The sequence below is a fragment of the Pterocles gutturalis genome, unplaced genomic scaffold (assembly GCF_000699245.1).
Source record: "Pterocles gutturalis isolate BGI_N339 unplaced genomic scaffold, ASM69924v1 scaffold12557, whole genome shotgun sequence".
NCBI classification, from domain to species: domain Eukaryota; kingdom Metazoa; phylum Chordata; class Aves; order Pterocliformes; family Pteroclidae; genus Pterocles; species Pterocles gutturalis.
In genome coordinates, this window is record NW_010110354.1 from 93,654 (window position 1) to 120,064 (window position 26,411).

The 26,411-nt window shown below is 40.0% G+C and overlaps 1 protein-coding gene across 1 annotated transcript in view; it reads left to right on the forward strand.

Moving 5' to 3' along the window:
* The window catches only part of ERBB4 (v-erb-b2 avian erythroblastic leukemia viral oncogene homolog 4), a gene marked incomplete at both ends in the record, with an annotated part of 107,508 nt that overhangs the window by 70,426 nt on the left and 10,671 nt on the right, over nucleotides 1-26,411 (forward strand). Inside the window, 3 exons of the mRNA XM_010073343.1 lie at nucleotides 10,266-10,398; nucleotides 13,001-13,123; nucleotides 14,605-14,703. Of these exons, the coding sequence (XP_010071645.1) occupies nucleotides 10,266-10,398; nucleotides 13,001-13,123; nucleotides 14,605-14,703 (355 nt within the window). The remainder of the gene's footprint in view (nucleotides 1-10,265; nucleotides 10,399-13,000; nucleotides 13,124-14,604; nucleotides 14,704-26,411) is intronic.

The following is a 26,411-nucleotide window of genomic DNA, read 5'->3' on the forward strand; positions in this document are numbered from 1 at the left end:
CAGTGAGAAAAAGGCAATTCCTAAGAAAGCAAGCCAAAGCTATAGCTGTAGCAGTATGTTTGTGTGTGTTCTCTCTAGCTTGTTTCATCAACTTTTTTGTGCTCTTCTCACTTAAATGCTTCAAATGCATATATGTTTGAAGTGGGATGAGAGGCAGACCCTCTCCCCTCTCTCCCTTACGATAAAGATGGGGAAAAAAAGATGTCTGAGCCTTCTCTCTCCTTATTTTCTGGAGCCCTAATGAGCTACAGAAGGTATGAGACCCAAGAGGCACAAACGGTCTGCAGGACCCACTGTCTGATAGAGAGGCTGGTACTTGGGTGTGGGGTTTTGGTGGCAGTGGGAGAGGAAGGGGTTTGTGGCTGAAAAAGGAAAAGAGATTTTTAAGCTCGATCACTATTTCCCCAGATGCTTGGCCTGCTCTGTTCTGGGAGGTTAGCAGCTATTGGAAGTGGAGTATCATTAAGATTTGGAAGACGCATAGATAAGGAGGTATCTGCAGTAAATTCTGGAATGTTCTATCGTACTGGTATTTGGGAGAAGAGCTGTTTCACTAAATTATCATTTGCCTTTATGTGGGCCCATACTGTACTGCAAAATAATTATAATAAAACAGCTGTTGTAGAGTCTGGGTTAGTCTGAATAGTATCCTCACCATGGACACAAGCTGTTTTTCTGATCAAGTCACATCTGTGACTGTCGAGATGATAGGAGGTTGCTATGTACATAGAGGCAAAAAAAAATAAAATCAATAGAGCTGAGAAGATGAGGGTAATATTCATAAAGACTAGTTTCCCTTGGCTCCCTTTACAGCCAGCAGAGTGAAATAGATTCCTTTGCGTCATTGTGGTTACAAAGGAGAGGAGTGAATGTGAGTGGGTTCAGAGCTTCTAAGTTGAACTTTTTTTCTTCTGAATGGCCTCAGGGGAATGACTAGAATTAAGAGGAGTTGCAAGATACACCAGAGTTTCTCTCTGCTCTGCTTGTTAGTATAAGAACTCCTGGGAGATGACTGATAAGTTATGGACACAGAAGAATTTTTGGACATATTATCATATAGGAGATGATCTTCTATACACCTTGCGTCAGAAGGAGGATCTCAATTTTATATGAGTTTTTCCCCATAATCAAATAGGGTTTTCTAATGATGGATATAATTTGTGTAGGGCATTTAGAATTCTGTGCTTGTAAAATAATACTGATAAATCTGAAAGCAGCATCAGGCATACTCAGAAATAAATTCCTTATACCCTGCTCTTTATCTGCTTTGGATTTTCCTCGATATTTGTGAGCATTGGCTGCATTTATTCCCTGCTATGCTCCACAAATATAAGTTCTGCATATTTAGAACTCAAATGAGGAGTAGCTAAAATGTATGTTGAAGTTAACAGCATCATGTCCATTACTAGTGTTCTACTAAGTGTCTCAAATGCCATATTTATATGTACATTTATACCAGTGTGGAATGAAGTATTAATCTTTTAAAGTGTTACTATTTTGATTTAGTCTTCCAAGGAAAATTTTCTAATAATATGTGTGTGTATATATATGTGCGTGTGCTTATATATGTATGTAATAAATGCACAATATGTGGGTGCATATTGCCAAACATATTATTCCACAAATCCTCCATGCGCTCTGACTTTAGTCTCAGACATAGGTCCAAAAGACAGTTCTGTTCTCATCAGTTTATCATGTCCCATTTTGTTTTGCTGTTTTTTTTTTTTTTCTTCCCCTCTGCCAGTGTCCAGTGCTGAACCTCAGTCTGACTGCTCACCCATGTGGGGAGGCTGGTTCACCTTGGTGAGAAGGCTTGTGGGAGCGTAGATGCAGAGCTGGACCAGAAGTGGTCTGACTGTTAGGGCTCTCTTTAATGTCCAGAATCTCTTCTCACAAAGGAGAAACCTGAGGCCATAGAGACTTCAGAAGGAAGGAATCTGAGACTTGGTCCCCAAGTACAGTCCTTGAAGGTTCCCTGCTCTGAGATACTCCTGGAGCTTGTGAAAGCAAATGCTCGCTGCCCTGTATGATTCAAAGCTGGAACAGGAAAGAGTCCAGTGTTCACAACCTTAGACAAAAAATTCTGCTCTGTGCTTCTTAAATCTCTAAATGATTACTCTCAGGAAAGACCGGTATTCCAAAAAGCAATCAGAAGGGACAGGTGTAAAAAGACAGACCAATGCGTATTCAAAAGAAAGGTGATGACTTTGGAAGTCAAGTAAAAGCAGTGAAAAGTAAAAATGAAGCACATGGGGTAGAGAAACCTTCTTCTCCTTAAAGGTAGGCAAACTACCTGTGCAATCCTACAGGCAAGATTTTGCTTAGTCGTGTATGGGTTTGGATATTTCGAATGTTGAATAGCTCGATGTCAGCAAACACTTAACTGGAGTTTAAGTGAATTACAAACACTTTCCACCAGTGGAATCTGGAAAGTGTTTAAAAAAAAGTAGCAGAAGGCAGAGCACACTATTCAAACAGGTTTCCTTCTGTTGGTTATTTAAAATACTCCCGAACATTCCTTCATGTTCTTTATACTATACGATTTGATTTATAACCCAACTGAAGTGAATTTCCTTCCATGTCCTGTACCAAAAATTTTAGACAACAAAGTAGTGAATGTCTAATTCATCATGAATGCATGTCTTCAGAGATTTGATTGTTTTTCCAAACTCTGGAGCATACACATAATTGTTAGTTAACTGTAAAGAAAAAAACAACGTGCATTAGACTGAATCAAGCTGCCGCTTGAAATGTTAATGAATTCCTATTAATACCAATGGCAGTATTCACTCATCTATATGATCAGTGGTGGAGCAAAGCTGAGGGCAGGTTGAAATAATTTCTGAGCTATTTAGGCTCGAGTTCAGCCTTCTGCTGATGTAGGTGAAGGTAGTTGGCCTGCCCATGTCTGCTAGAACATATAATAGAAACCGAAATGTAGAAATGAAGAAAATGTTATAACAATCTGTCCTAAACACCTGTTGCAGAGCGAAGGAGTGTTCCTGCTCAGTTTCAATGGCCAGTTGAGACACTGGAACAGGTTGCCCAGAGAAGCTGTGGGTGCCCCATCCCTGGAGGTGTTCAAGGCCAGACTGGATGAGGCTTTGAGCAACCTGGGCTAGTGGGAGGTGTCCCTGCCCATGGGCAGGGGGGGGGAACTCAATGATCTTTGAGGTCCTTTCCAGCCCTAACCATTCTATGATTCTGTGATTCTATGATTTTGTGCTAGGATTTATATTCTCTATATAACCCAGCTCCCACTGAATGTTTTGGCTGCTTACTGATTTAATATGGGCACTACCTTGGATTTCTCCAGCTCCCCAAGCCATGTAATGTGCTGTGCCTCAAGCTGCTCTGTGACACTTTTGGATTTGACAGTTAATGAAAAGAAAGCAGTGCCACCAAAGTCGTATCTCAGTGTGTAATTTCATACAGGAAAATGTGCTTTATGCTTCTATTTGAGAAAAGCATATTTTCTTATTAATGTTTTCATGTACACAGGCATAATCACAGAGACAGTTGGCTGCAACAGCTTGCAGAGAAGCAGACTGAGTTTATTGCTTCTAACGGGAATGCTTTATGCAGAGAGAAACTCTTTGAGCTAGTGTTGATGGGTTTAGTTTCAGAGCAGTCCATCAGCGCCCATGGTCATTACAGGTCTAGTTTTCTTTATTTAAAGCAAAATATTACTCTTCCCAAAGAAAATGGGAAATATGACAAGTTTATAAAGAGGATTGTTCTTTTACTTGATGAACTGGCTTCACCTGTGAGTCCAATCTAGTGGATTTAACAGGCTTTCTGCTGCAGATAAATCAATCTAGATTATGCGGGGCCTGACTTTGCATATTTTACAAGGAACATTAATCCATTTACTTCAAGCAGACTTCAAAACAAAGTCACTGTGCAAGTTCTTAACAATAGCATTCCTTTTTTATGTTGTGGGAGAAAGGAAAAATCTCAGACGAAAAATACCAGGGGTGCAAGAGATGTCAGTACCATTCCTTTTTTATGTTGTGGGAGAAGGGAAAAATCTCAGCCGAAAAATACCAGGGGTGCAAGAGATGTCAGATGGGCTTCTCAGTTTCTGGGGAGAAAAGCACATGAAAAGCCTCTGTATTGATACTGTATTCACAGAGGTTTCAGTATTTATTCCCAGTCAACTGTATTAACAGGGAGTTAAAACTAAGAGTTCTGAGTAATTTATGGTGAAAACATAACAGAAATGTGGTTGTTCTCCCAAATTTCCCCATTCAGATTTAAAACTAGTTTTAAAGAAGTCTATTGTGCACTGTGTGCATAATGATGATAAAGATGTCATAAATTTATAATCAACACATATTATTGTCTAGAATTCCAGATTATATTTTCAAAGCTATACTTAATATTTTTTTTGTCCTCATTTATTTTGCCGAGTGAAATGAGGAATCCTGTCTTTTTTTTTTTTTTTTTAAAAAAAGAGACATGAGTAGAACACGTGTACAATTTAAGGAATGCACATAGTACATTTGTTTGCATCTTGTTGGTGTTTTGTTTTCAGTAAACATTCTCTGGTAACCAAAATGTGTGCAAACCTTCAGTAAATGATGTCACCCTACGTTAAACATTTTGATGTATCCTAACAGGACAGTTGCTCTCAACATCATCTTGCACGTCATGGTTAGTGGTGTACTAGAGGAGGAAAGGACGTACACTGGCATTTAGAGACTGTAAGTCTCTGTTCTGCACGTTCTCATTTGGCAAAGCTGATGAAAAAACTTTGAGCACACAGATAACTTGATTATAGTGATCTATACTTGCTTGAGGAATGCTTTAATATAGGAACCGGTGTAGGTAAAGGTAAAAGCGGTTTTGACTGTAGATACCTGTTTGTCAGCATTAGCCGTGACCACAGTGAAAACTGCTTGATGTTTAACTACTGAATGGGCCTAGACATAGACTACAACATTGTGGTCATTTCGCATGTTGAAAAGTTCTGGCTAGAACTACCTGCCACCAGAATTTAACTACAGCCAGTTGGCAGTCCAATGGAATGCAGTTTGCCCATATCTAGATTAAATGTGGCATTGCTAGTCATTGTGAAATCAGCTGGCAGTTAAAATTTGTATTTGCACATGATAAAAATTCCTAATTTGTACATAAATTGTGACATTTACCAGCGTTCAAACACCCTCAGTTTAGATGGAGAAAGGAGGAAGGGAGCCTTGTTCTTGAAAAAGGGAAATGCAAAGTAAAGCAAATCTTGACGTGCAGAACATGAGATGAATTCTTCCCACCCCTGAGGAGCACTGTTTCGTGAACACCAGGCAGTCTGGAAGTTGTGGTTGTAGAGCTCTGCCAGGGGACCGCTGCACAGCAGAGGGAAGCTATTGAAACATAGATGAATTTGCTTCCCAGTCTGGTTGTTTATCTTGTATATTTTAAATACTTATTGTTCCAGGATTAGCAGAATCTGTTAGGTCTCGAAAAGTACAGCTTCAAAGTCAACTGAACTCCCCACTGAGGGAAGGGGTGAGGGATGCAGAACATGTGAATCGTCCATCAGGAAAAAATAGTGCCTTGCTAATCAAAATTTACAAGAAGTGACTACTTAGCAAATATTCAAGGTTGTAATGAGTCCTGTTTAGATATATAGGTAACACTCAAAGAAGGGGAAGGTAGGGGAAGGAACTTAAAGCCCTCTAACAGCTAGACCTCAAAGCTCAGTTTATTCACATATCATATTAGGTGGGTTAATGCCAAAGATAAAAACACAAGTGCTCTTTCTCAGCTTTACTCCATGGACCACAATTCTCTTTCCTTTCCCCAGTCTGCTGCACTCTCCAGTCTAGCGTATTAGCCCGTGTACTCATCTAAATCAGTAATTAGGCTTTAATACCTGGTCTGAAAGCACTGCGAGAATCGCAGATGTTTTGAGTGGATGGACTGATATGAGCCCCCCTGTTGAGCATCCTTGTCCATCTTGGAATACTAACTTTGAACTTTTTGTCTCAATTTTGGTGTGTGGGAGTGGGTGTTATGTGCTTCTAAATATGAAAACACAGTGCACATTTTAAAATAAATATATATTATTAATTTCTCCTAAGGGAATACTAGAATCTTACTTTCAACTTTTAGCTATAGATACACAGTTTCCAGTTTGTAAGACAGGATTTTTCACATGTTGTGATTTTTTTCCCTCCCACTGCCTCCCCTGCTGCAGCCTTTTCCAGTCATTAGCTGGGTGTTCTGTCCTCAGCTGAGGGAGGGGTGGGGGCAGCAAATTAATTATATGGGGTTGAATTATGATTCAGGGCCATAGTTTTTGGACTGCTAAATCTATTTTGATGAGCACGGAAGTCCAGAAAAACCTAGCAGAGTTTTTTTTGCACTGTCTCGGGTAGATTTTCAGTGTTTAAAGGAAAGCGGTGGCTGTATCGGGAGTTTCCTGTTGGTGGGTTTGTGGCAGAGCTGAAAGAATTGCAAGCTAGAATTGACTTCTGGCTGTTCATTGTTATGCTGGATAGGTAGGACTGGCGTGAAACTACCTCTCTTTGCTTGACTTTAGCCTTTGTGAGACCCAACAGAGAAATGGGGCTTCCAGGCTTTTAAAAATGACTTTAACAAAATTAGGGTTTCTGATAGTGAACTTTTTGTCTCTGCATCAACATTGCTCCTGTTAACTTCTGTGGAATTAGTTTTGAGTGGGCAGTAGTCTGAGGTGGGCAAATGTAGCGAATTGCATTCAGAGAGCTGGTTGTGGGACAGTAATGGAACAAAAATATAAGAGGATTAAGCCCTTAATGCCACTAGAGGTAAGGAGATTTGTGTGTCCAGCTGTATGTGAAGCTGAACTGTTGGTTAGGTGCATATGCAAAAAAGGATAGGATTAAACAAAACAAAATGGAAGAAGGGTTTTGTGTCATCAGCAGCATCTCTGATCAGCACCACCTTGCAGGGATCTGTGTTAAACAGCCTTAACAATGATCTGAAAGGAAGGTAAATGGCATGCTAATGAAACTCACCAGGGTATTACATATGACATACTGCAAACACAAAAATAGTATAAAAATTATACAGGAGACTAGATGATGTTAGCAGAATAGATAGAAAAGCAAACTCATCCTAACAAACACAAGGAAAAATAACCCAAATGCGGTTGGTGACAGCCAGAAAACTAGGCTTTGAAAATAATCTACATGTGGTTGGAAGCAACCGTGAAGTGCACTGATGACAGCTGAAAGTACTGAAGGCAGTGAATTGTCATTTGGTAGTGTAGCAAATAAAACACGACTGTTGACTTTGGGGCTAAGCTTGGTAGCAGAGTGAGGAGAAGCTGTATGGTATACAGTCACATCCCTTTAGGTCTGTGATGTTTGTGTCTGTCAAGGCAGCTGATCACTATTTGAGTTGATAATAGAACTTTTTCTGTATTTCAGATACTTGTTTAGCATTTAAATATTTTTTTCTCGCATGCTGTATTATTTCTTTTATGCTCCCTTTTGATCTTGTTTAATAGTGTGTTTAGATAGTACCTCCTGAAAATTCAGATATAATATGCAATTACAGCATATTTTGCATTAATGACTAAGTGCTTGCTTGGTGAAGTTTTTGAAAGTTATTTACTGTTTTTCAATTCACTACTGAAAATGATGAGGACTTTCTTTTAAAATTGGTGAGAGCTGACACGACGGATCATAAAGATTCATTTTGAACCCCTGTAATCTATAACAATAAAAGGACTGGAAAGAATGTGTAACTTCATTTTATTTTCTTCACTAGTTGTTATGTCTTCTTTGGAACAATCTCCTTATTATGGTCTATCATGTAAATATTGTTTGGACCATTTTTAGTGTGCACAGTACTGCAGTACACTAATTAGTTATTTTGACAGCTGTTATGATAGTTATTAATATGCACTTTAAAGCCAAGAGATCTCCTGCCTGTTTTGTCAGTCTGTGGTTTGGTGGTGTTTGTTAAAAATTATATGATTGTTCATACACCATTAAAAAAAAACTTTGCTCAAGAACATGAGTCTATACTAGCTCCATAAAAGTCTTTTGATGTCCAGTGTTCTTCATAATTGCCTAGTAAAAGAGTTTCTTGCATCAGCATTGTAGAAACCAGATGCAAATGAAGAGGAGCGTTGTTTGGGTGGCTATGCCAGGCCCTTTCATCTGAGCTCTGCACTCAAAATCTGCAGAGTGACCAATGGGACGAGAAAGGGGAATGTGTCTTAAAACCGGATGAAGGCAGAGTGTCTCTGCCTGAGGAGCAGGTAGTACTGGACTTGTATTTCGCAAACATCATAAACCATGTCACAGCCAGACAACATTCAGCTTCCTTTATCTGCAGGCTTTATGCTTTCCCTCATGAAGTCCTGGAACTGTAATAGGCCTTACAGTGCTGTGTAATGCTAATGTGTTTTCCCTGGGCAAACTTAGTGGTGCTTTAAACATGGTGCTTTAATATCTAGATGTAGGAGTATGAGGCTTTGTCTGTGTTAACGTGGAGTGATACAACAGGATTGGATCTGGATGGTGAAATGGGTGATGATCCCAAAGACTAGGCTATGTTTGCTGCTAGGGATTTTTCTGTGGTTTTACTCTCATCTGATCTTGTGGACCAGAATGCCAGCTGGAGGTTGCAGCACATTAGGTGCACTCCTGAAACCTATCTTCTGGTTAGTATCTGAAATTAATCTGGGCTGTGTGCTTTGAGACTTCTCTGAAACAAACTGCAGTGACAAGGGACAGTTTAGAGATGGGCTTCAAAATGGTACTCAGTGTAGACTGAGTGTAGACACACCTTAAATATACCAAAGCAGGTTAGATGGCACTGCTTCCCACGCTCGGCTTTGTGGTAGGACATAAAAAGAAGAATAAAGGGTCAGATAAATCAATTTACTATTTATTTTCAATAGCTGTGTGGTGCATTTTTTTTTAATGGGCCATAATGTATCTTTCATCATCATTCAGACATAAGTGAGGAAGGCTGTTAAAGCATAGCAGTGCTATTTCCACAGTCTTGACAGTAGTTAACCCATTTCCTGTAGTTACCAGGCGGTGGTTTCAGCACCATTTATACTCTACAGTTGTCATGCTGTCTGTTTTTACCCATCTTTTCAGCTACAGTCCAGCCATTGTTGGAGGGATGTTAAATGCTGTGAGTGTGTTTATGCTACTAAGTTCTTGGTATTCTGTGAAAATACCTAATTTAAGGTTTTGAGTTGGAGGCTGCTACCCTCCCTTTAGAGACAGAGCAGGGAGAGAGAGCAAGAAAACTAAGAGCACCTATTAGTTTGACCTTTTTTTTTTTTTTTTTTTTTGAGGGAGCCTGCTTCTCTCCACTGACTGTGTAGGTAAACTGCAAATGTGAGCACCTAAGTCAAACAGAGTGACTCTCTGAGACAGTCTGTCTGTTTTGTGCTTGTATAGTATCTACCATGATGCCAGCCTACTATATGTTATCACTGGAGAAACAAATCAGTAATTGTAGCTCATGCTGTTCAAGATCCTGGAAAGCTGAAAGGATTTATAGGAGTAGTGTCTTGCGCTAAGCCTTGCTTGTCATTGTTCACAGGGATTTTTTGGCTCCAACACACCAGTCTTTTGGTCTGAGATTTGGCTGTGCTAGAAAGCCACAGCAAAACCAGATGGGTGCAACTGTAACCCCTGACCAAAATGTTTATGTGTAATAGTCATGAAACAGGAGTTCCAAGATGGTGCATGGTTCTACTCACTAATTACATTGTTCAAATATAAATATCCAAATATAAAATGCCTCCAGGTTTGTCTATGAAACATAGACATGTTCGAAGTCACCTCTCACTTTCTCTGTACTCAGGAAGGCACATCATGTTGGTAGTTTAGGCAATGTTTTGTTAGGTTTTTTCCTCTAAATGCACAAGCATTAGCTACAAGTTAATGGAGCTAAGTTAATGGAGCCAGAGTAAGCAAGTGCTTGCAGCAAAACTGCAGATACCTGTATCCTCATTTTGCCATTGCAGATTTGCGTTTGCCATCAAGGTGCATGTTGTGTTTCCTTGTCCACACAACTCCTCACATGTGCATGGTGGTTTGAAAAAAGTGAAATTGAGCTATTGATTAAGAACAAGGAAAGACGTACTGTACGTTAGTGTGTTTCCCCTGACTTCCCATTTGGACTGACTTACAAATTCTGGTCATAAGGCAGTTAATAAGCTTTCCAAGTGATTGTGTTTTATGTACTCAACCATTCTTTGGTCTCTTTCTCTACCTAAAAATAAAGTTTCTGATTCTGATTGCTAGAACCCCTCTGATTGCTGCGGGAGTTATTGGTGGCCTCTTCATCATCGTCATTGTGGGCCTGACATTTGCCGTCTATGTTCGGCGCAAAAGTATTAAAAAGAAGAGAGCATTGCGAAGATTCCTGGAGACTGAGGTGAGAGTGTGCTGCTTCTCACAGAATACTTGAAAAGATACACAGAGCTCTTCTGTTTTTATATTAAAGATGTGCAGGTCTTCAATCCCGTTACCAGACAGGTCTGTAGAGATCCTTTTGCTAACTTTTGCAGGACTAAACTGATGGAATGAATGAAGCTATTTCAAGATATTAATTTTCTGTACATATATAGGTTCATGTCTTTGAAGACCAAAAAAGATCCGTATGATCGCAAAGTCATGTTCTACCAGGTCTTTGAACTCCCATCCTGCTCTCAGCTTCTATCCCAGTTGATCAATACATTTAGCAGTTCTCATGCTCAAATATTACAGGTTTTCACCTAGTGCATACTGACGTCAGCTGTGAGGACTGAAGTCCTTCAGCAAGCTCTGATGCAAACTTAAGCTCATCAGGAATGCTTGAATTCAGAGATTGTCGCTTACTGTTGTTCTCAGTGCCTATATTGTCCAGATTTTGTCAGAGCATGTAGTTATGATCAGTAATAATAATGTCTTTTATTAAGACAAGATACTTCCCAGACGTTAACCAAATGAGGTTCACAGTTCTAGTAGTAAAAATACGTAGTGGAGCTATAGGACGGAGTTCTGCGCCCACTCTATCCTGCCCTTTAAAATGCCGGTAGTGGAGGGGGCAATCTAGGAAGTATATTTAAACATAACATTAAATCTTTTTCTGTCATCTACAGCAAAGGTGATTGCTACCATCTCCTCAGATCTATAGTTGAGTCACTTTGCAAGTGATGATAAGTTAAAATTAGGGTTCCCCTTTTAAGATAATAAAGCTTGGGAATATTGTTAACTAGTGATTCTTCAACAAGGCCTTGTTAACAGTGCTGGTTTTTGTTTTGTTCCAAGGGTCCTGCTCCCGCTCATCCCCCCTATAGAACCTGGGAGCAAATGGTTTCTGCATCCCCAATTTGTTTGCCTAAATGTCTTTAGGCTTGGTTAGAATTTGTGTTATTTGCATGTTAGATACTGTTCAGTTGTATAGAAAGCTTAAAATACGCGCTGCCTTCGGATATGTAAACTTTGCCATTGTATCAGCCCCTACTTAAGCATAAATGATTTTAAGCAAGTGGTTTTAATTGGATTTGAGAAGTAATGGCTTTGAAGTCCAGCTTTCGTTCGCCATTTGTTCAGATAAAAGCTGTGTCTGACAGCAGTTCCTGAGGGACCAGTGTCTCCTACTGAACATGTGGGGAAGCTGTCGTCTTGGCTTAGATACTGAAGACTAAATAAGGAGCATCCTGAGATAAGCATGCAAGTGACTAGAGCTTCAGCTGGTCTCCGTTTCTAGCTGGAGGCTGTAACAGACCTGTTCTTTCTGTAGATCATTTTCCGTAAGACTCTACAAGCATTTTTTTAGATGCCCACAACATCTGAATCCCTGCCATACCTGTGTTGGTGGACTGTGACCCAGATATTGTTTTCACCCTTCACAAACTGAAAATACACAAGTGTCTACTTTTGTTTTATAGTAAGCGTTCTTTCTTTCACCATATAAGTACTGGACATCTAAAGTGGGAAGGAGGAAGGAGAAATCACTCTAAAAAAAAGGACAGCTCACAAATTATTTCTGTGATAACCTGACTCATTGCTGTTTGGTTTTGTTATGTTTTCTTACTCCAATAATTTCTATATACTGGTATTTTTTACTGGAACCAAAGTAGTCTGGTCAACTAATGAAGTAGTTAATGATGCTCAAAGAGCCATAGGGGTAGTTCTCAAACTGCAGAGCATGGTGCATTTAGCCTTATAAACTGCTTTGAAATACTGCAGTCTTTTCCAATCAATTTCAGTAGGAGTAGCCCTGAATTATTTTCCTTATCCTATAAAGGAACAGACTGTTTTTCATTGTTTAGAGTATTGTCTTTTTCATGTATTTTTAATTTATTTTTAAAGAAGCATTGTTTTTCAGAGATGGTATAACGTTGAGGTCTGAGAGCATTTTTAACTGAATGTGCTATTGTGTCTCATTTACAAAGTTTCTTGGGACATCCTGAGCAAATTGTTTAATTGCGCCTTTGTTGAGTAAATTAGTGGTCTGCTATGTTTTCTCCTTAAAGCTGTCCTCCTGTGTGGTATAACAGAAGTTCAGAAAAATAGTCCCTTCCCCAAAACAGAATAAGAACGTGATGAGCCATTAAGTCGGGGCTATTAAAAAGAAATATGGCCAACTTAAAAGGTACTAAAATGGGCAAAAATAGAATGTGGTGCACTGATAATAAATGCTGTATTTCTGTCAGGTAGAAAATATTTATACTGCCTCCATTAGCAAAGGTCCTTGGGTGTGTTATTGTGACACCGATTCAATTTCCAGTTCATAATTCCATCATGCAATTCCTGGTGGAAATTATTTACATGTTGAATGAGGCTTTTTATTATGAGGTCTCTTGGTTTCTTAGCATTGCTCATTTGCTTTTGAAAGTGAGGAATCCCTCCCCGAGTTGGCAGGTCAGTGGTCAATAGACCCCCACCACTGTCTTATGCCAGTGTTTAGTTGACTTGCTTGTTTTTGGTCTAAACTTCTGATGGGTCTTGACATTTTCAGATATTTAAGACTGTTGGATTTTCCTTCATAGCTTGTGGAACCCTTGACTCCAAGTGGCACAGCACCCAACCAAGCACAGCTTCGTATCCTGAAGGAAACGGAGCTGAAACGAGTCAAGGTTCTTGGCTCTGGAGCCTTTGGAACTGTGTACAAGGTAAGACTTTTCACCCGACAGCAGTGAGCACCCTTAATGAACTTGTGAACAGTCAAGTTCTGCATTGCAGCAAAGGATCCTGTACCATGGTTGTGTTCGTGAGCCCTGCGTGTCTGGGGAACTCAGTGGATAGTGGAATTGTGTGGGAAGAGCACATCTTCAGGCTCAAATGTTGACCTCAGTTTTAATCAGACATGCACAGATTATTTCTTGGTGGGAAAAGGCATGTCAGCCACAATCACCTCTGGAAGCGAGAGGACTACACAAGCTGGGCTGTCTTGATATTAAAATGTGGGATTGAAGTTTGTCATTCTGTTCTTACATAATGGCTTTACAGTATACTTCTGGAAAGCTAGATAAACTTTGTCTCTCAATTTGCAAGTGTCACATGGGTCTTGCAATTGTAATCATACCTCATGAAACAAGATTGTCATTAGCTAAACTGTAATATATTTCGTTTCTTCCCTTCCATTTAAATAGAACAGATGAGTTATGCCAATGCACCCTTTAACAACCAGGATGTAAGAACAGACCTATAGGAAAAAAATACTTCCTCTAAAGATCTTCTTCCCCCCCCAAGATCTGGTGGTCATGTCCAAATCTCAAAGGCATGAATTAAGCCTTAACAAGCAAGTCAAACCAATCACTAGACCATTTGGGAGCAACTCAAACCTGCCAAATTGAGGTGGTAAGTCAGAGCAGTGGAGGAGGACAGATACTGCATCTGTCTTCCAACTGGGGAGAAAACTGAAGAAGCGCAGACCAGGTCACTACAGCTACAAGGTCACAGGAATGCATTTTTGTATAAACAGTTGGAATATACTTAGACAATAATAGTGACAGAGATGTTTACCATGAGGTTGCCAAGAACACAGCAATACTCAAGAAGGATGAGAGAGTAGCCTGAGAGACACACAGTTTGTAAATTTTATTTCTAAAGTTTACTTTTTAGCCATCTAAGCTTTTAATTCTCAGATAGCAATTAATTAGAGAAACAGCCCCTAAATGTTTCATTCTAAATATATTGTCCTCAGGGTGTCCTGTTCCTTCATGATAGTGTAACTTGGTGATAAAATAAGTTTTGAGCGTTTTCTGATAGCTTCAGTGAGTTTAGCATCAGAATCCAAAAGAGAACACCCAGATTTTTGTTTATCAGAATCAATTGTCAGGGGAAAACGTGCATCATTGACACGGTGACATTACTCTCTAGAAACCAAGTTGTGGACAGGAGAATCAAAGGGGCCTAATGAGGACGTTCGTTGATATAAAGTCTTTCAATTTTATGTAAGGGTTTACTTTTGGTGTAAGAAGTAGTTTTGCAGGGTCTTTATTATTTTGTAGCTTTGTGTATTTTCAGTTCCGAGGTTCATAACTGATCTGCATAATGTGACAGAATGCACCAAAAAGAACTGTAACTCCGAATGAAGTTTTTTATGATTGGTGTCTTATTAATCTTCTACCACTTTCTCTTCTCTTTCTAGGGTATTTGGGTCCCTGAGGGAGAAACAGTAAAGATTCCTGTGGCCATTAAGATCCTTAATGAGACCACTGGTCCGAAAGCCAATGTGGAGTTTATGGATGTAAGTAAGAGATGATCAGTGTCTTTGAGTTTGGGGGGTGAGGGGCTGAGTGTCTTTCTGTAGTGCACAGAGATTGTAAAGAGGAATTTCTGCCAGTTTTCAAAACCTACCAGCCAAAACCAAACAACCAAGGTTACACCTCGGCTGCAAGTAGGTCAGTGCTGCTTCTCTGAAGCTGTAGAGCGAGGCAGATCTGTATGAGGCGATGCTCTGCCCTGTTTAGTGTATTGCAGTGTAGATAATTCCATTCCAGAACTGGGCTGCCAAGGTAATGTCAGTGCCATGGTAACAAAGGGCTGGGTTTTTGACTGTGCAGATGTCACGGACCATAAGATCCTTGGAGCTTTCTTATAAATGGTCTTCCCATCAGTGGAAGGCTGAAACTCCACTGTCTTATGTGGCAGATATTTTTTCTTTCCATGGCAGAGAAGCTAGAGAGAGGAGAGAAGGAGTTGCAGGGGAGCATCTTTCCATGTGTGTGAGTCTCTGCAGGTACTGAACTCCCAGGAACAGAAATTTAGCCTCAGCTCTCTTCTGCTTCAGTGTTCCTGAGGACTAAGCACTGAGAGTCTGGGAGCTGTCAGCAGCAGCAAAGTGTAACAGAGAGGGAGGAAAAAATTAAAATGTGCTGGATTTTAAAAGCCCTTTTGCTTTACTAATCTGAAATATTGTTAATAAGAGGTCAAGATCATAATTTTAGTGGATGTTTTATGTCACAGAGACTATGCACTCAGTTTTTAGCTTCATGTCAAGATCAAACCTCATGAACACTGAATGTGTACGTTCTATTCAATGACAATTTTTTGATAAATCGTAGAAATGTACACTTTTTTGTAAATCACTTGTGAACTTGAAAATTACATAGGACTTCTAAGTCTGGAAGATCTTTTCAATGTATAGGCTTAATTTGGTTAGCGTTAATGAGACTGTAAACCACAAGGAGAACATACTTCCATTTTATAGTCTGTTCTTTCATCTAGAAATTAATAGAAATATACAGTTATGAATTTAGCTGTTCCAGACAAATTATCACGTGAGTTCCTAGGCAACTGAACAAAGGCTATATAGATTAAGGTATTTCCTGTGTTTTTGCAGAGCACTGCCCATTTATGTTGATGATTTTCAATAATGATTGTGCACAAAGTAAAAAAAAAAAAAGCACCATTTTGGCTCTGTTCAAAAGGAATGAGTTGCACTAAAGGGGTAAAGAGAATCAGATGTTTGCTTAACGGACAAAAAAAATGATCAAGAGTATTGTTAAAGGTAGAGCTCCAGAACGAGGAGAGCTGGCATTCAGAACCCTTTTGAAATAAATGTTCAGCGGGTGTAAGGGTGCTGAATGTGACCTGCGCTCCATGTCTGGTGCTGGTGGTCAGTCATGTAGTTTCCAGCGTCAGGACGAGGGAACTGGTATCACTGCATGAGTCAGCGGAACTGAGCAACTAGAACCTGCTGAGGATCTGACCCCTGATCTGATAGAGAAATAATAGTAGTATCTCCTTCTCTGATACAGATTAACCTTGAAGCTCTCTCCAAAGAAAACACAAGGTCCTTTAAAAGACAAAGCTACTTGTCTGAGATTTCATAGCTCAGCTTGATCAGCTCACTTAATTCACTGGGCTACATTTCCCTCCAGTGTATGCATCATAACATCTGATAAATGGCACAGAAATTATGAAGGTTTTTTGGAAACTGTAGAGATTTTAGTCATATATGGTATAGACACACCAGGAAAGGTTTATCTTTAACAGCTTCTCGTGAGTCTCTGACCCAGTCGTAACAAGGTGAGAGAAAAGTTAGTTATTGTTAGTCCTAAAGGTTATCGTCATAATAAAAAAGAGTTTAGTTAGTCATCATTAGTTAATATAAGTGACAAAAAGTAGAAATAAGATGTTTTGTATCAGTGCTGCATTCGCAATATCTACAGTGGTCTGTAACATCGTTTGCTGTACTGCACTGATGAAGATTCAATTTCATTCAGTTGAAATAATTGCTCATGCAATCGCACAGACATTCCTGATACCTCCTAACCCAGTCATTTATTTCCTGAAACAAGCAATGTTTTAAAAGAGAATGGGCCAGGTATTGTTTATGGTTTTAATGTGACCGCTCTCTCTGTACCAGAAAGGACACAGTTTTAAAGTTTTTACAAACTTTATGAGGAGATAACTTAAACATCTTTAATTGAAGAGTAAGTTACAGTAGAAAAATGTGGTTTACTCATTGTCAATTCAAGGCTGTGGTCAGTATAACTGTCCTGATAAAAGTTGATACTGTTTACTGGTGTTATGAGGAAAATTTAAACGTACATATGAAAGCAAAATGCATCAGTTGCGATTTCAGTAAAAAGAGTAATATGAATTGCCATTGTTGGTTAAAAGCAGTTGTATCAGATTTCTTAAAAGTAGATAGGTGGCTAAGTGCCATTATGAACACAGTGGGGGTTAACTCTTTCTTAAATAAGTGTCTGACATGTTGGTTATGAATGGGAAGAGGACATTACTGGGAAGGATGTGTCAGTATACGAGTCACACCCTTGACTTTTATTTTTTTGTGCTTGTCAAGTACAGGTGTGCTTTTGTCAGCAATTACTTCCTACTCAATTGTGTATGTCCTTGTACTGGCAAGTAAAACTTGGCGTTCTTTTTAGAGAGGCTCTGGATAATGTAAATCCTCTTGTAAAGAGCGAAAAAGACAGTACTTGGGACACTTCAGTGTCTACAGAAATAGCTGGTGTAATGTTAGTGGCATTCTCCATGGTCTCTGGTTAGAACTTCTAATGTTGGCAGAATGTAAGTCTAAAAGTCTCCTAAATTCTGCTAAATGTTATGCTAAAAGAGTAAAGAACAACAGTTTGGCTACTGGACTGTCATTTCAGCACCTTGAACACCCACTAACGGATCTGTAATGACTATAATGATATAATGCATGATGTTAGTGCCTGCTATGGCCAAACACCTCCCACCCTCCTCCCATCAGGGGATGATGGATTGGCCATCATCAAAAGTCCATCCCCTATTCGGAATTTTTATTTGGGAAGTTGCAGCAGAATCTATTTTCTGGCCTTTCTCCACAAATTTCCAGGTAGCACTTTTTCTTTTATTCTGATCCCCGCTCTCTTACCTAGTTTTCATCACTGCAGTAGTCCATGTCTGTTACAACAATGCGAGCTGAAGTCTACTAAGTAACCCATACTGCCTTCTCCAGTGCAGAAGCAGAATGTACATGTGACTTCTGGGGTTTTGTTTTCACTGTGCAGAGCTCATTGCTGCTGTTTTGTAAACTGTAGGTTTACCCTTTTCCCACATATTTCTGAATATGTATTTTCTCTGGAATAATTTCACTCTCTAAAGAATTTCCCCTCAGGTGTCAGAACGGTTAGGTGCTTAAGTTGTGGGGCATAGTTTCTCCTCCCTGCATGGCTGGTCACACTTTATTGTCCCCAGAAGGGCACTGGGACCTGAATTCAGAGCGCAAGCGTTCTTGCTGCTGTTCTGCCTGCAAGCGCGTCTGAGAGGGGAGTCACCAGCGGACGTAGTGGGAGGGAAGTATATCCTGCTCCTCACCCCAAGGCTGGTAAAAATATATGTGGACCCTGAGTTTTAGGGAGGGAAGAGAGGCTTGTAATGAAGGAAAAAAGGCAAATACGTGGCTAAGAGGCTACTTGATAGTAGAACAGAGACTTATAATTTCATGTGTGAAAACAATTTCCCCTCCTTGGCCTCAAATTATTTGACTGTGATGATTGTCTGATAAGTCAAGTAGCTGTTGGCCTGATCTGATGGTTTAACATCAAACCAGGTGCTCGACTGATAATGTAATACATTCCAAAGCCATGCTGCAGTTAGAAAGCATAGCAAACTGTCTTTGAGGCTGAAAAAATATATCTTTAAACTAACTTGTCATGGGGAAACACACAATTGATGAGGGCCTTTGCTTTCTAGCCCTCTAAGCTTAGTGTTTCCAGGAAGTATTCCTGTGAGCTGTGATTCTGTCCAGGATTTTTATCCACTTACAAGTTTAATCTGTCCTCTCTGAACTTAAATGCTCCATTATCTTTTAGAAAATAATTAGAGGCTGCAAGCACGAGTCTGCATACACAGTGTTCCTTGGGAGTCCCTGAGCTCATTGAGATGAAGACAGTTTGACTGATGGTGGTCAGCTGATATTGGGCCAGAAGCTAATAATAGAAAGCAGTGCTGCTTAGGTAGGTGAGAAAGTTAACTTGGGAAAAATTAAACTGAAGGGTTTGGGATTTATGGTTGGAAATAAATTTCCCATTCTCATTTGTTTCCTGGTAAGAGAGCTTCTGAGGCAGTTGGTTTCTTTTATGGTTTTATAATTAAGATCTAGGGGGCTTCTTGACTTCGTCTGGACTTACTGTAGTTCCCTGCTGTCTGTAGGAGCAGCGTTCAGTGTGCAGGAGAGCATTTGTCAAACGAGGCATAAAGGTAATAAGTGACAATGACCTCCACCAGGCATGGAGCAAACAAATTAAGGCTGTGTGTAGGGGGCCGATACCCACATCTTTTATTTATGTCTGGCCTAATTAACTAAATTAATAAAGCAGTTGGATGTCTTGTACTGAAAAAAGAAAGAGAAACAGCTTTTCCTAAATTGTAAGCTTGTCTTACAATAAAGACAAATCCTCAAGATGTATCAAACCTACCTTTTGTTCAGTGGTTTCAAGAGAAAAAAAAAATCATGTAGCTGACTAGCAGAAGAGAATGTTATCGTCTGTTTAGCTGAAAATCCTCAGAGATCTGGATAGGTCTAGATGCTTTCTTTGTTTCTTCAGGTATGTCTAGATGCCATTTTGGAAAGTACAGTGGAGATACAGCTAGCTAGTCAGATGGGGAAGGTGAGAGAAGACTTACCTTTTCCTTGGTTTCCACCATTGGCATTAGACATAGGAAGGTTCTATAAGATGAAGCTTTTGGTTCCTTCCCTGGCCCACAGTGGCTTTCACAGAGCCTTTGGGGCTCCCTATGGCCACACTTTGTGATGTACAGTTTCTTAGCTGACACAGATGTGCTTGTACGATCCTGCCTTACGTGACTACGTAGGTGACTGGAGAAACAGTTCTGTCTGTCCTTTCAATTATTTTGAATTCCTTGTATACGTCTCATGCTGCCTGGCCAAGTGTTTGACCCAGGTCTTCAACAGTCTATGTAGATGCTTCTGAAAGTCTGAAAAGACATTACTACTAACAGTAGCTGGATAGTACATCAAAGCACCCCACAGTCACTCCGCTGACCACGTGGCTGCTCAGGAAATACAGTCAAGTTCGTCTTGAACCTCAGTTTAAAGTGCAGCTTTAGACAATCAAATGAAATTCTTTATGGGAGCAGTGAGACATTTTTCCTTGTCCTCTTGTGCTGTCGTTTATGGAAACATCCTCCCTTCCAACTGGCATAAGGAATCTCTGTAAGAATAGCTGACAGTGAACAGCAGTGTTGCTGCACTGCCTGGCAGTGTGCTTCAGCTGCAATTCAAACAGGTTTTCACTCCGTGTTAAGTTGCTGGGGGTGGGGAGCAAGGGATGACTCCCTTCTGTGCAGTCTCCCCTCTTCCTCCCACTTCTGCACACTCTAAGTATAGCCACTTAGGAGGGGGAACTGTTTGCCTGTCAGTTCCAGGCACAGAGGCTCACTGTGATTGCAATTACAATTTCCAGCTTGTCCAGAGATGCCAGAAATCAAGCTGTCCTTGAGAACTCTGCATACCATGCCCAATCCCTGAGAGTGATCAGCCTCTACAGAAGCTGGAAATCTGATCACTACTGAAGGTTAACTGCTTTTAGTCATCTGAAGATTAACTCTTTCAAGGCCACATTTCTGTTATTTCCATCTTAAGTAATAATTTTCTCTTTAAATGTTTACTTACTTCCATAGTGTGCAAGGGTAAGATGTGTGTGTATGTGCAGGGGGTGTTAATTTTCCATATGCGAGAACATGTGGCTGTACAGAGAACATATATATGGAGAAAGGATGGAGTACAAGCACAGACAGACAAGCCAGGCTGTTTGGAAACAGTTCTGCTGCTCTAACACTCGAACTGGAAAATACAGTGAGGGAAAAGCGAGTTTGCCTGCTACTGGTGATGAGGGAAAAGAGAGTTTGCCTGCTACCGGTTACGAGGGAAATCTGAGCCCTGCTGAAATGAAGGGGAGCAGTGAATTCAGCTGGGCCAGGACACACCTCTGGAATCATCCTTCCAAGAACTCTGTCACAGGTTTAAGGGAGGATCATATGCTTTAGTGAGTGATTGATGTTATGAGTTATTCCTAAATGAGTTAGGAAGTATATTCAGAAACCTTCAGTTGATGGCAATGGCAGAACTCCTTATTTCAAGTCTGTACTGCATTATGACTTGGAAACCCTGCGTAAGCTTGGGTAAAGCTGTGAGTGGGGAGAAGGTCAGGAAGGAGTGTTTATTCACTGGGAAACATAGCTGTGGATGAACTGAAACTATTAAAAATTCTAATCAAATTCAAGAAGTAGTTTTGGCTGTAAAGAGTGTATGTGTATGAAGGAAACATTTTGAACTGATGTCTTGTGTTACGGTATCTCCTTAAAGGTATGAAGTACACCAATAACATGGTTGATACTTGTTGCTTTGGAGTGTATATTTGAGCTTGGTGACTGAAACATGAAGTCAGTTATTAGCTTAGCTGCCTGTGTTATTGTTATAAAGGTCCTGATCCCAGAGTTGCCACCGTTTTATCAGGACACAGTAGGAGAGAGGTTTTTTGAAAAAGTGTTGAGAAATTGAACAGGCAAAGGATGGGAATATTAAAAAAAAAAAAAAAAGGCAGAAAAGCGGTGCTATGAGATTCAAAAGTGGTACACAATAGTTTAACTAGGAGACCTAATCAGAAGCTTTTGGGATTTGTACTTCCATGATGAGTTTTCTGTTGTTTCCAGTACCATGGATCTCCAAGTTCTTGGCACTGCGCTGTATGCTGCCCGCCTTTACTATATGTTACGTGTGAAGCTGAGCCAGAATGCCTTCCTCCAGCTTCATATTTTCCTAGGACTTGTGTACTTTGTATCTGGATGTGGGCTTCTGGAAGAGCAATCTTAAGCACTTCAGTATAAGTTTCTACTGGATACTGTAGGACCGTGAATTTGGGGGACTCGCCTCCCAGTGCAATAGTGCCTGCATGTGCTAGTTTTTCATCTGTACAACCAGTTGATGGTGTGGTTGAAGGCAGAGGGGAAGATGCTATTTGTGTAGAAACAGATATTGCTGGAGCGGTGGGCTATAGCTGATAGACTTGTAACCACGCACTTGAGAAACAGCCTTCCTTAAACATCAGCAAAGTGACTGCAAACACTGGAATTCTTTGCAGAGTCTTTCTGACATCCAGATGCAAAATGCAGAAATAAAACTGACAAAACTGGGTAAAATGGAAGACAAGATTATTGAATATTGCTTGACATGTTATGAGAAGAGGCTGACACAGATATCCAGTTTTAAAGCAGAATTTGGCACTGAGAACTGGGTAACTAGTGTTGACTTACCACTAAAAGAAACTGAAAGCCTGTATTTAAGAAAATTCCTATTGCTTTACATTTTTTTCCTTTGTGCCTCCAGCTCACATTAGCAATATAAAATGGGCACACGTTAATGTTTAAGTTCCTAAAGGGCAATGTGTGTGCCAGAATGTTGCCACACTGAGAAAAAATGCAGGGTTTTATGGGACCTCTGTTAATAAAAAAAAGGTACTGTTTCCACTGACTTGGCTGTAATGCATCCCAAACAAGCCATCACCAGTTCGAGGTTAACGGTGAATCTAATGAGGTTCGAGGGAAAGACTGAGGAAGAAATGTCTTGATATTTAAGTCAGAGGAGCTGGCTGTAAAACTGTATGTATTTGCTGGCTAATCATTTTTGAAGTGCACTTGTCTCTATTTAGTTCAGTGCCAGATGGGCAGGCTATTACATATCAGATTTTTCATGAAAGCAGGCTGATGGGGCTGTGAGTGAGCTCCAGCACATGCTGCAACTCACAGATCAGCAACAATGCAGAAAAGGAGCAAGGGAAAGGGCCCTGGAGGATCAATGCATTATATTTGTCATACTTGGTTTTTTACTGCCAAAGTGCCAAGCCAACTTAAAGTAAAGAGAGAACAAGGTTTTATGTGTTGTAGTGAGAAAAAAAAATAATCCAAGACTGCTTTATACATACAAATGCTATTATAAACTGTGTCCATTTATGATAGAAGTTTAAGGGAACAGAAGCAGAGGCTTATAGGAGCTGAATCTGAAGTATCACTGTCAAAATATATTTTATCTTCAAGTCTTCTAAGATACTGTAGTTTGGAATACTTCTCCCTCGGTGCTTTGTTGCAGATAACCCTTAAAAAATTAAGTGTATTCCACATCTCAGTGCTGATTCACATACTTCTGATACATCATACACTGTCACAGACTTATAAAAATTCTATAGTTAACATCTGTTCATATTAATATTCTACATATTATTTAGAAGTGATAGTCACTATCGCTGCTTGTCACATAGTTGTAATGGGAGAAATAAGGCAGGGAAATCTGGAACATGACTGGCTTGCTGATAATCTTTGTAATATTCTGCCAATACCTTTTAGACTTCAGGGCAATAACTAGGATAAACAGAGCTGAGGTTGCAATGTGGCTGGCAGTCCACAGAGCAGTAATTGCTGGTTTGAATTGCTCAGTCCTTCAGTGGTGAAACTGTAGTTCCAAAAATAAAAAGATTTTGCAGAGCAATCTTTTCCATATTAACTTTGGTGTTGCTTCTCATTGTAATATATGCAACTCTTGGACCTGTGAAGGTAAGAGAAACTTTCTACTGTCAAAATATTGTGAGCTTGTTCCTGCCCTGAAAGGCTTTCAGTCAAGATAGACACAACAGCTTACACTCATTTCTAGATGGGACTCTCTTAATTGCAACACACGTCTTACAACCTCCAAGCAAAATATATATTTTATTAATTTTTAATTACATTCTGGTTTTAAATTGGCCTGAAATGTTTACTTAGAAAAGCAGATACTATTTGAGGTTTGTTTTCAGGCAAAGCTGTTTTATCTATTTACCAACTGAGAATGTGTCTGAAATGTTCTTTTCAAACATCTCTTGCAATCAGTCAGTTCTTGCCCCCAAGTCAGGTATTTTAAAGAAGCTGGATGACACTTGATATAAGGCAAACTGTGTATTAGCAACAGAAGAGACTAGGTATTCTTACCTCTTATCCTTTTATCTGATGGAAAGGTAAGACCTCAATAAAGTAGGGGCACAGGGAACAGCTACAGCCAGTTCCCCAGGCTTCAGTTTACTGAGTGGATGTATGTCAGTGGGTAGACAACCCCCAGGGACAACCTATTTGGAAATGTTCTCCAGTGTTGAGGATGCTTCTGCTGACTAGGCAGTGCCCTTTGGTGTTCAGTGGGATGATTTGTATATGCATATAAAAGCAGAATTTAGCTCTTTGTATCTTTTCTGAAGCCAAGCAAATTGTTATTTTTTAAATGGTGTATTGTTGGTTTAGGTCAGTGACTAGAGTCACTTGCTAAAAATACAGATCCTCTGAGAAGTTATTTTAGTAATGAAAGTGTTTGGAGGCGGTTTGGAAAAAAATATGTTTGAAATGGGGAAAGAAAGTGAGTTTCCTTGGTGAAATGTTTTCTTGGCATACAACAAAAAAATATTTATTGGTAAAATATGTTAACTTGTTGGAAATAAAAAGAAGAGTGTCTGCTGAAGCTTTTCTGTAGGAGATAAATTCCAGAGAATTCCTCAGTTGGAAGGTGTTTTAGATATATGTTAGTGATTGAAATACCTGTTTTGTAGTTTTCTGAACGAACTCTGGTGGATTTCTGTTTTGGAGTCATTGGTTGTTTCAAACTTCAGACGGTGTTTATTAGACAGGAATGTTGACAAATCCAAATTCAAATATTAAACATTTTTGCCCTGTGATTAAGTTGTGGAGAGCAGAGAGGAGTTGGGAGGACTGGGGAATTTTTTCTTTAGCTGAGTAAAGGATGTGAAACGTTTTCCAGTGCTAGGTCTTCTCTGTGAATCTGAATGCTGTGTCCTGTCTGATTTTGAGCAGAGTGAGGAGGTACTTCTGGTCCCTCTGTGACTAATCTATCAGGTGAGAGCACAATTTACGTTCTTGGCAGTGCTGTCATCCAGATGAGAACATAGATCTGAGTGAAACTCTAGACTAATGAAGGTTGTTGCTGTCGGTGTTTATGTGATAGCTTGGCAAGCTCTCAATGTGTCTTAGAGTTCCAGAAAGTGTCTTAAATCACGTTGTGTCACGATATAAATGTTTCTCGCTCAACTAAAACTTGGAGATCAGCCCTCTGGCCCACAGTTGAGCTGGTGCTGAAAAAGTGAGTGGCACTTACTGCTCCATGTGGACATGAGAAGTGTCACGCAGAAAGAGCATTTTCTTTTCCTGTAACATCCTTAGCAGCCCAGTCCTGAAAGACACATTAATGTACTGAGATATCTGTCTCACTCCCCTGCCTGTATGAATGAGACAAAATTCCAGGTCACTTTCAAATTCATGCTGGCCTGCCTATAGCTGGTGACTGATACCTGTGTTCTGCTTTTCTGCATGGTCACAGCACAATCTAAACATGCCATCTTTGTCTACTTCCAAAACCTCCTCTCAGGGAACACCTCTGTAAGGCAACCCCAGTGATGTGCAACACCTTGCTGTGGCTTTGGCATTTCACTAGCCCAGAAGTCTGCTGAGGATGACTGAAGAACTGGCAACTTGGGTTGTTTTGAGCTTCACAGTGCATTTCTTGGAGGCACAGCATGTTTTCTGATCCCAGTAAGATGTCATACCGTGGCAGTGTAGGTCTTTAAAAACAACTTTTTAAAAATGGAAATGTAAATGCATGCAACAAGGAATAGGTAGGATGGGTTAATTATATGTAACTCTGTTTTTATAAAAGTCATCCCAAATAGGTAATTGTGTTGGTTAGAAAGGCTGATGGTGTAACAGTTATTGATATACCTTTTCTGCTTATTAAATGTCAACCCCTTGACTACTGAGCTTCTCAGTAAGATGCAAAGCAGGTGCTAATTGTCAAAATTCTCTGCAGTGTAGATGGAGTTATTGCTTTATAATCAGGGTGCAAATTGACTGTGCTTCAGACGTGAAAGCAGGCTTGCTCTTTGTATGGAACGTCCGGAGAGCTGCTGTGATACGTCTCTAGCACTAACTTTGGCACAGCGGTAGTGCCTTGGGGTTCCAGGTTTTTCAATTGTGCTTCCTTTGCCTAAAGTTTCCCTGGCAGTGTCAATTAGAAAGACCCTTTTTCACTTTCTTTGACAGCTGCAAGGTACGTCTGGCTGTTGAAAAGCAGATTTACCCCAGTCAGCCTTGTTGCAGTTGCTGTAGGAAATGCCAGGAAAAGAGGTCTGGGGTTTGACTCGTAGAGTCCTTTTAGTTGAATAGTCCCCTGGAAACTTTGGATCTCTGATACCATGCCATCATACCAGCATAGTTTAAATGTTCTTGGGATTGTGGTAATTCACAAAAAAAAGGATGGAACTATAACATAAATTATTATTTTGCCCTATTCGTACCACTCTCAAATTACTGATTACTTACAAAATAGGCATTCCTTCCTGCAGTACTGCAAGTTTAAGTGGTGTTTGCCCATAACTTTTATGTTCTTGACTTGTCTACTTCAGTGAGATC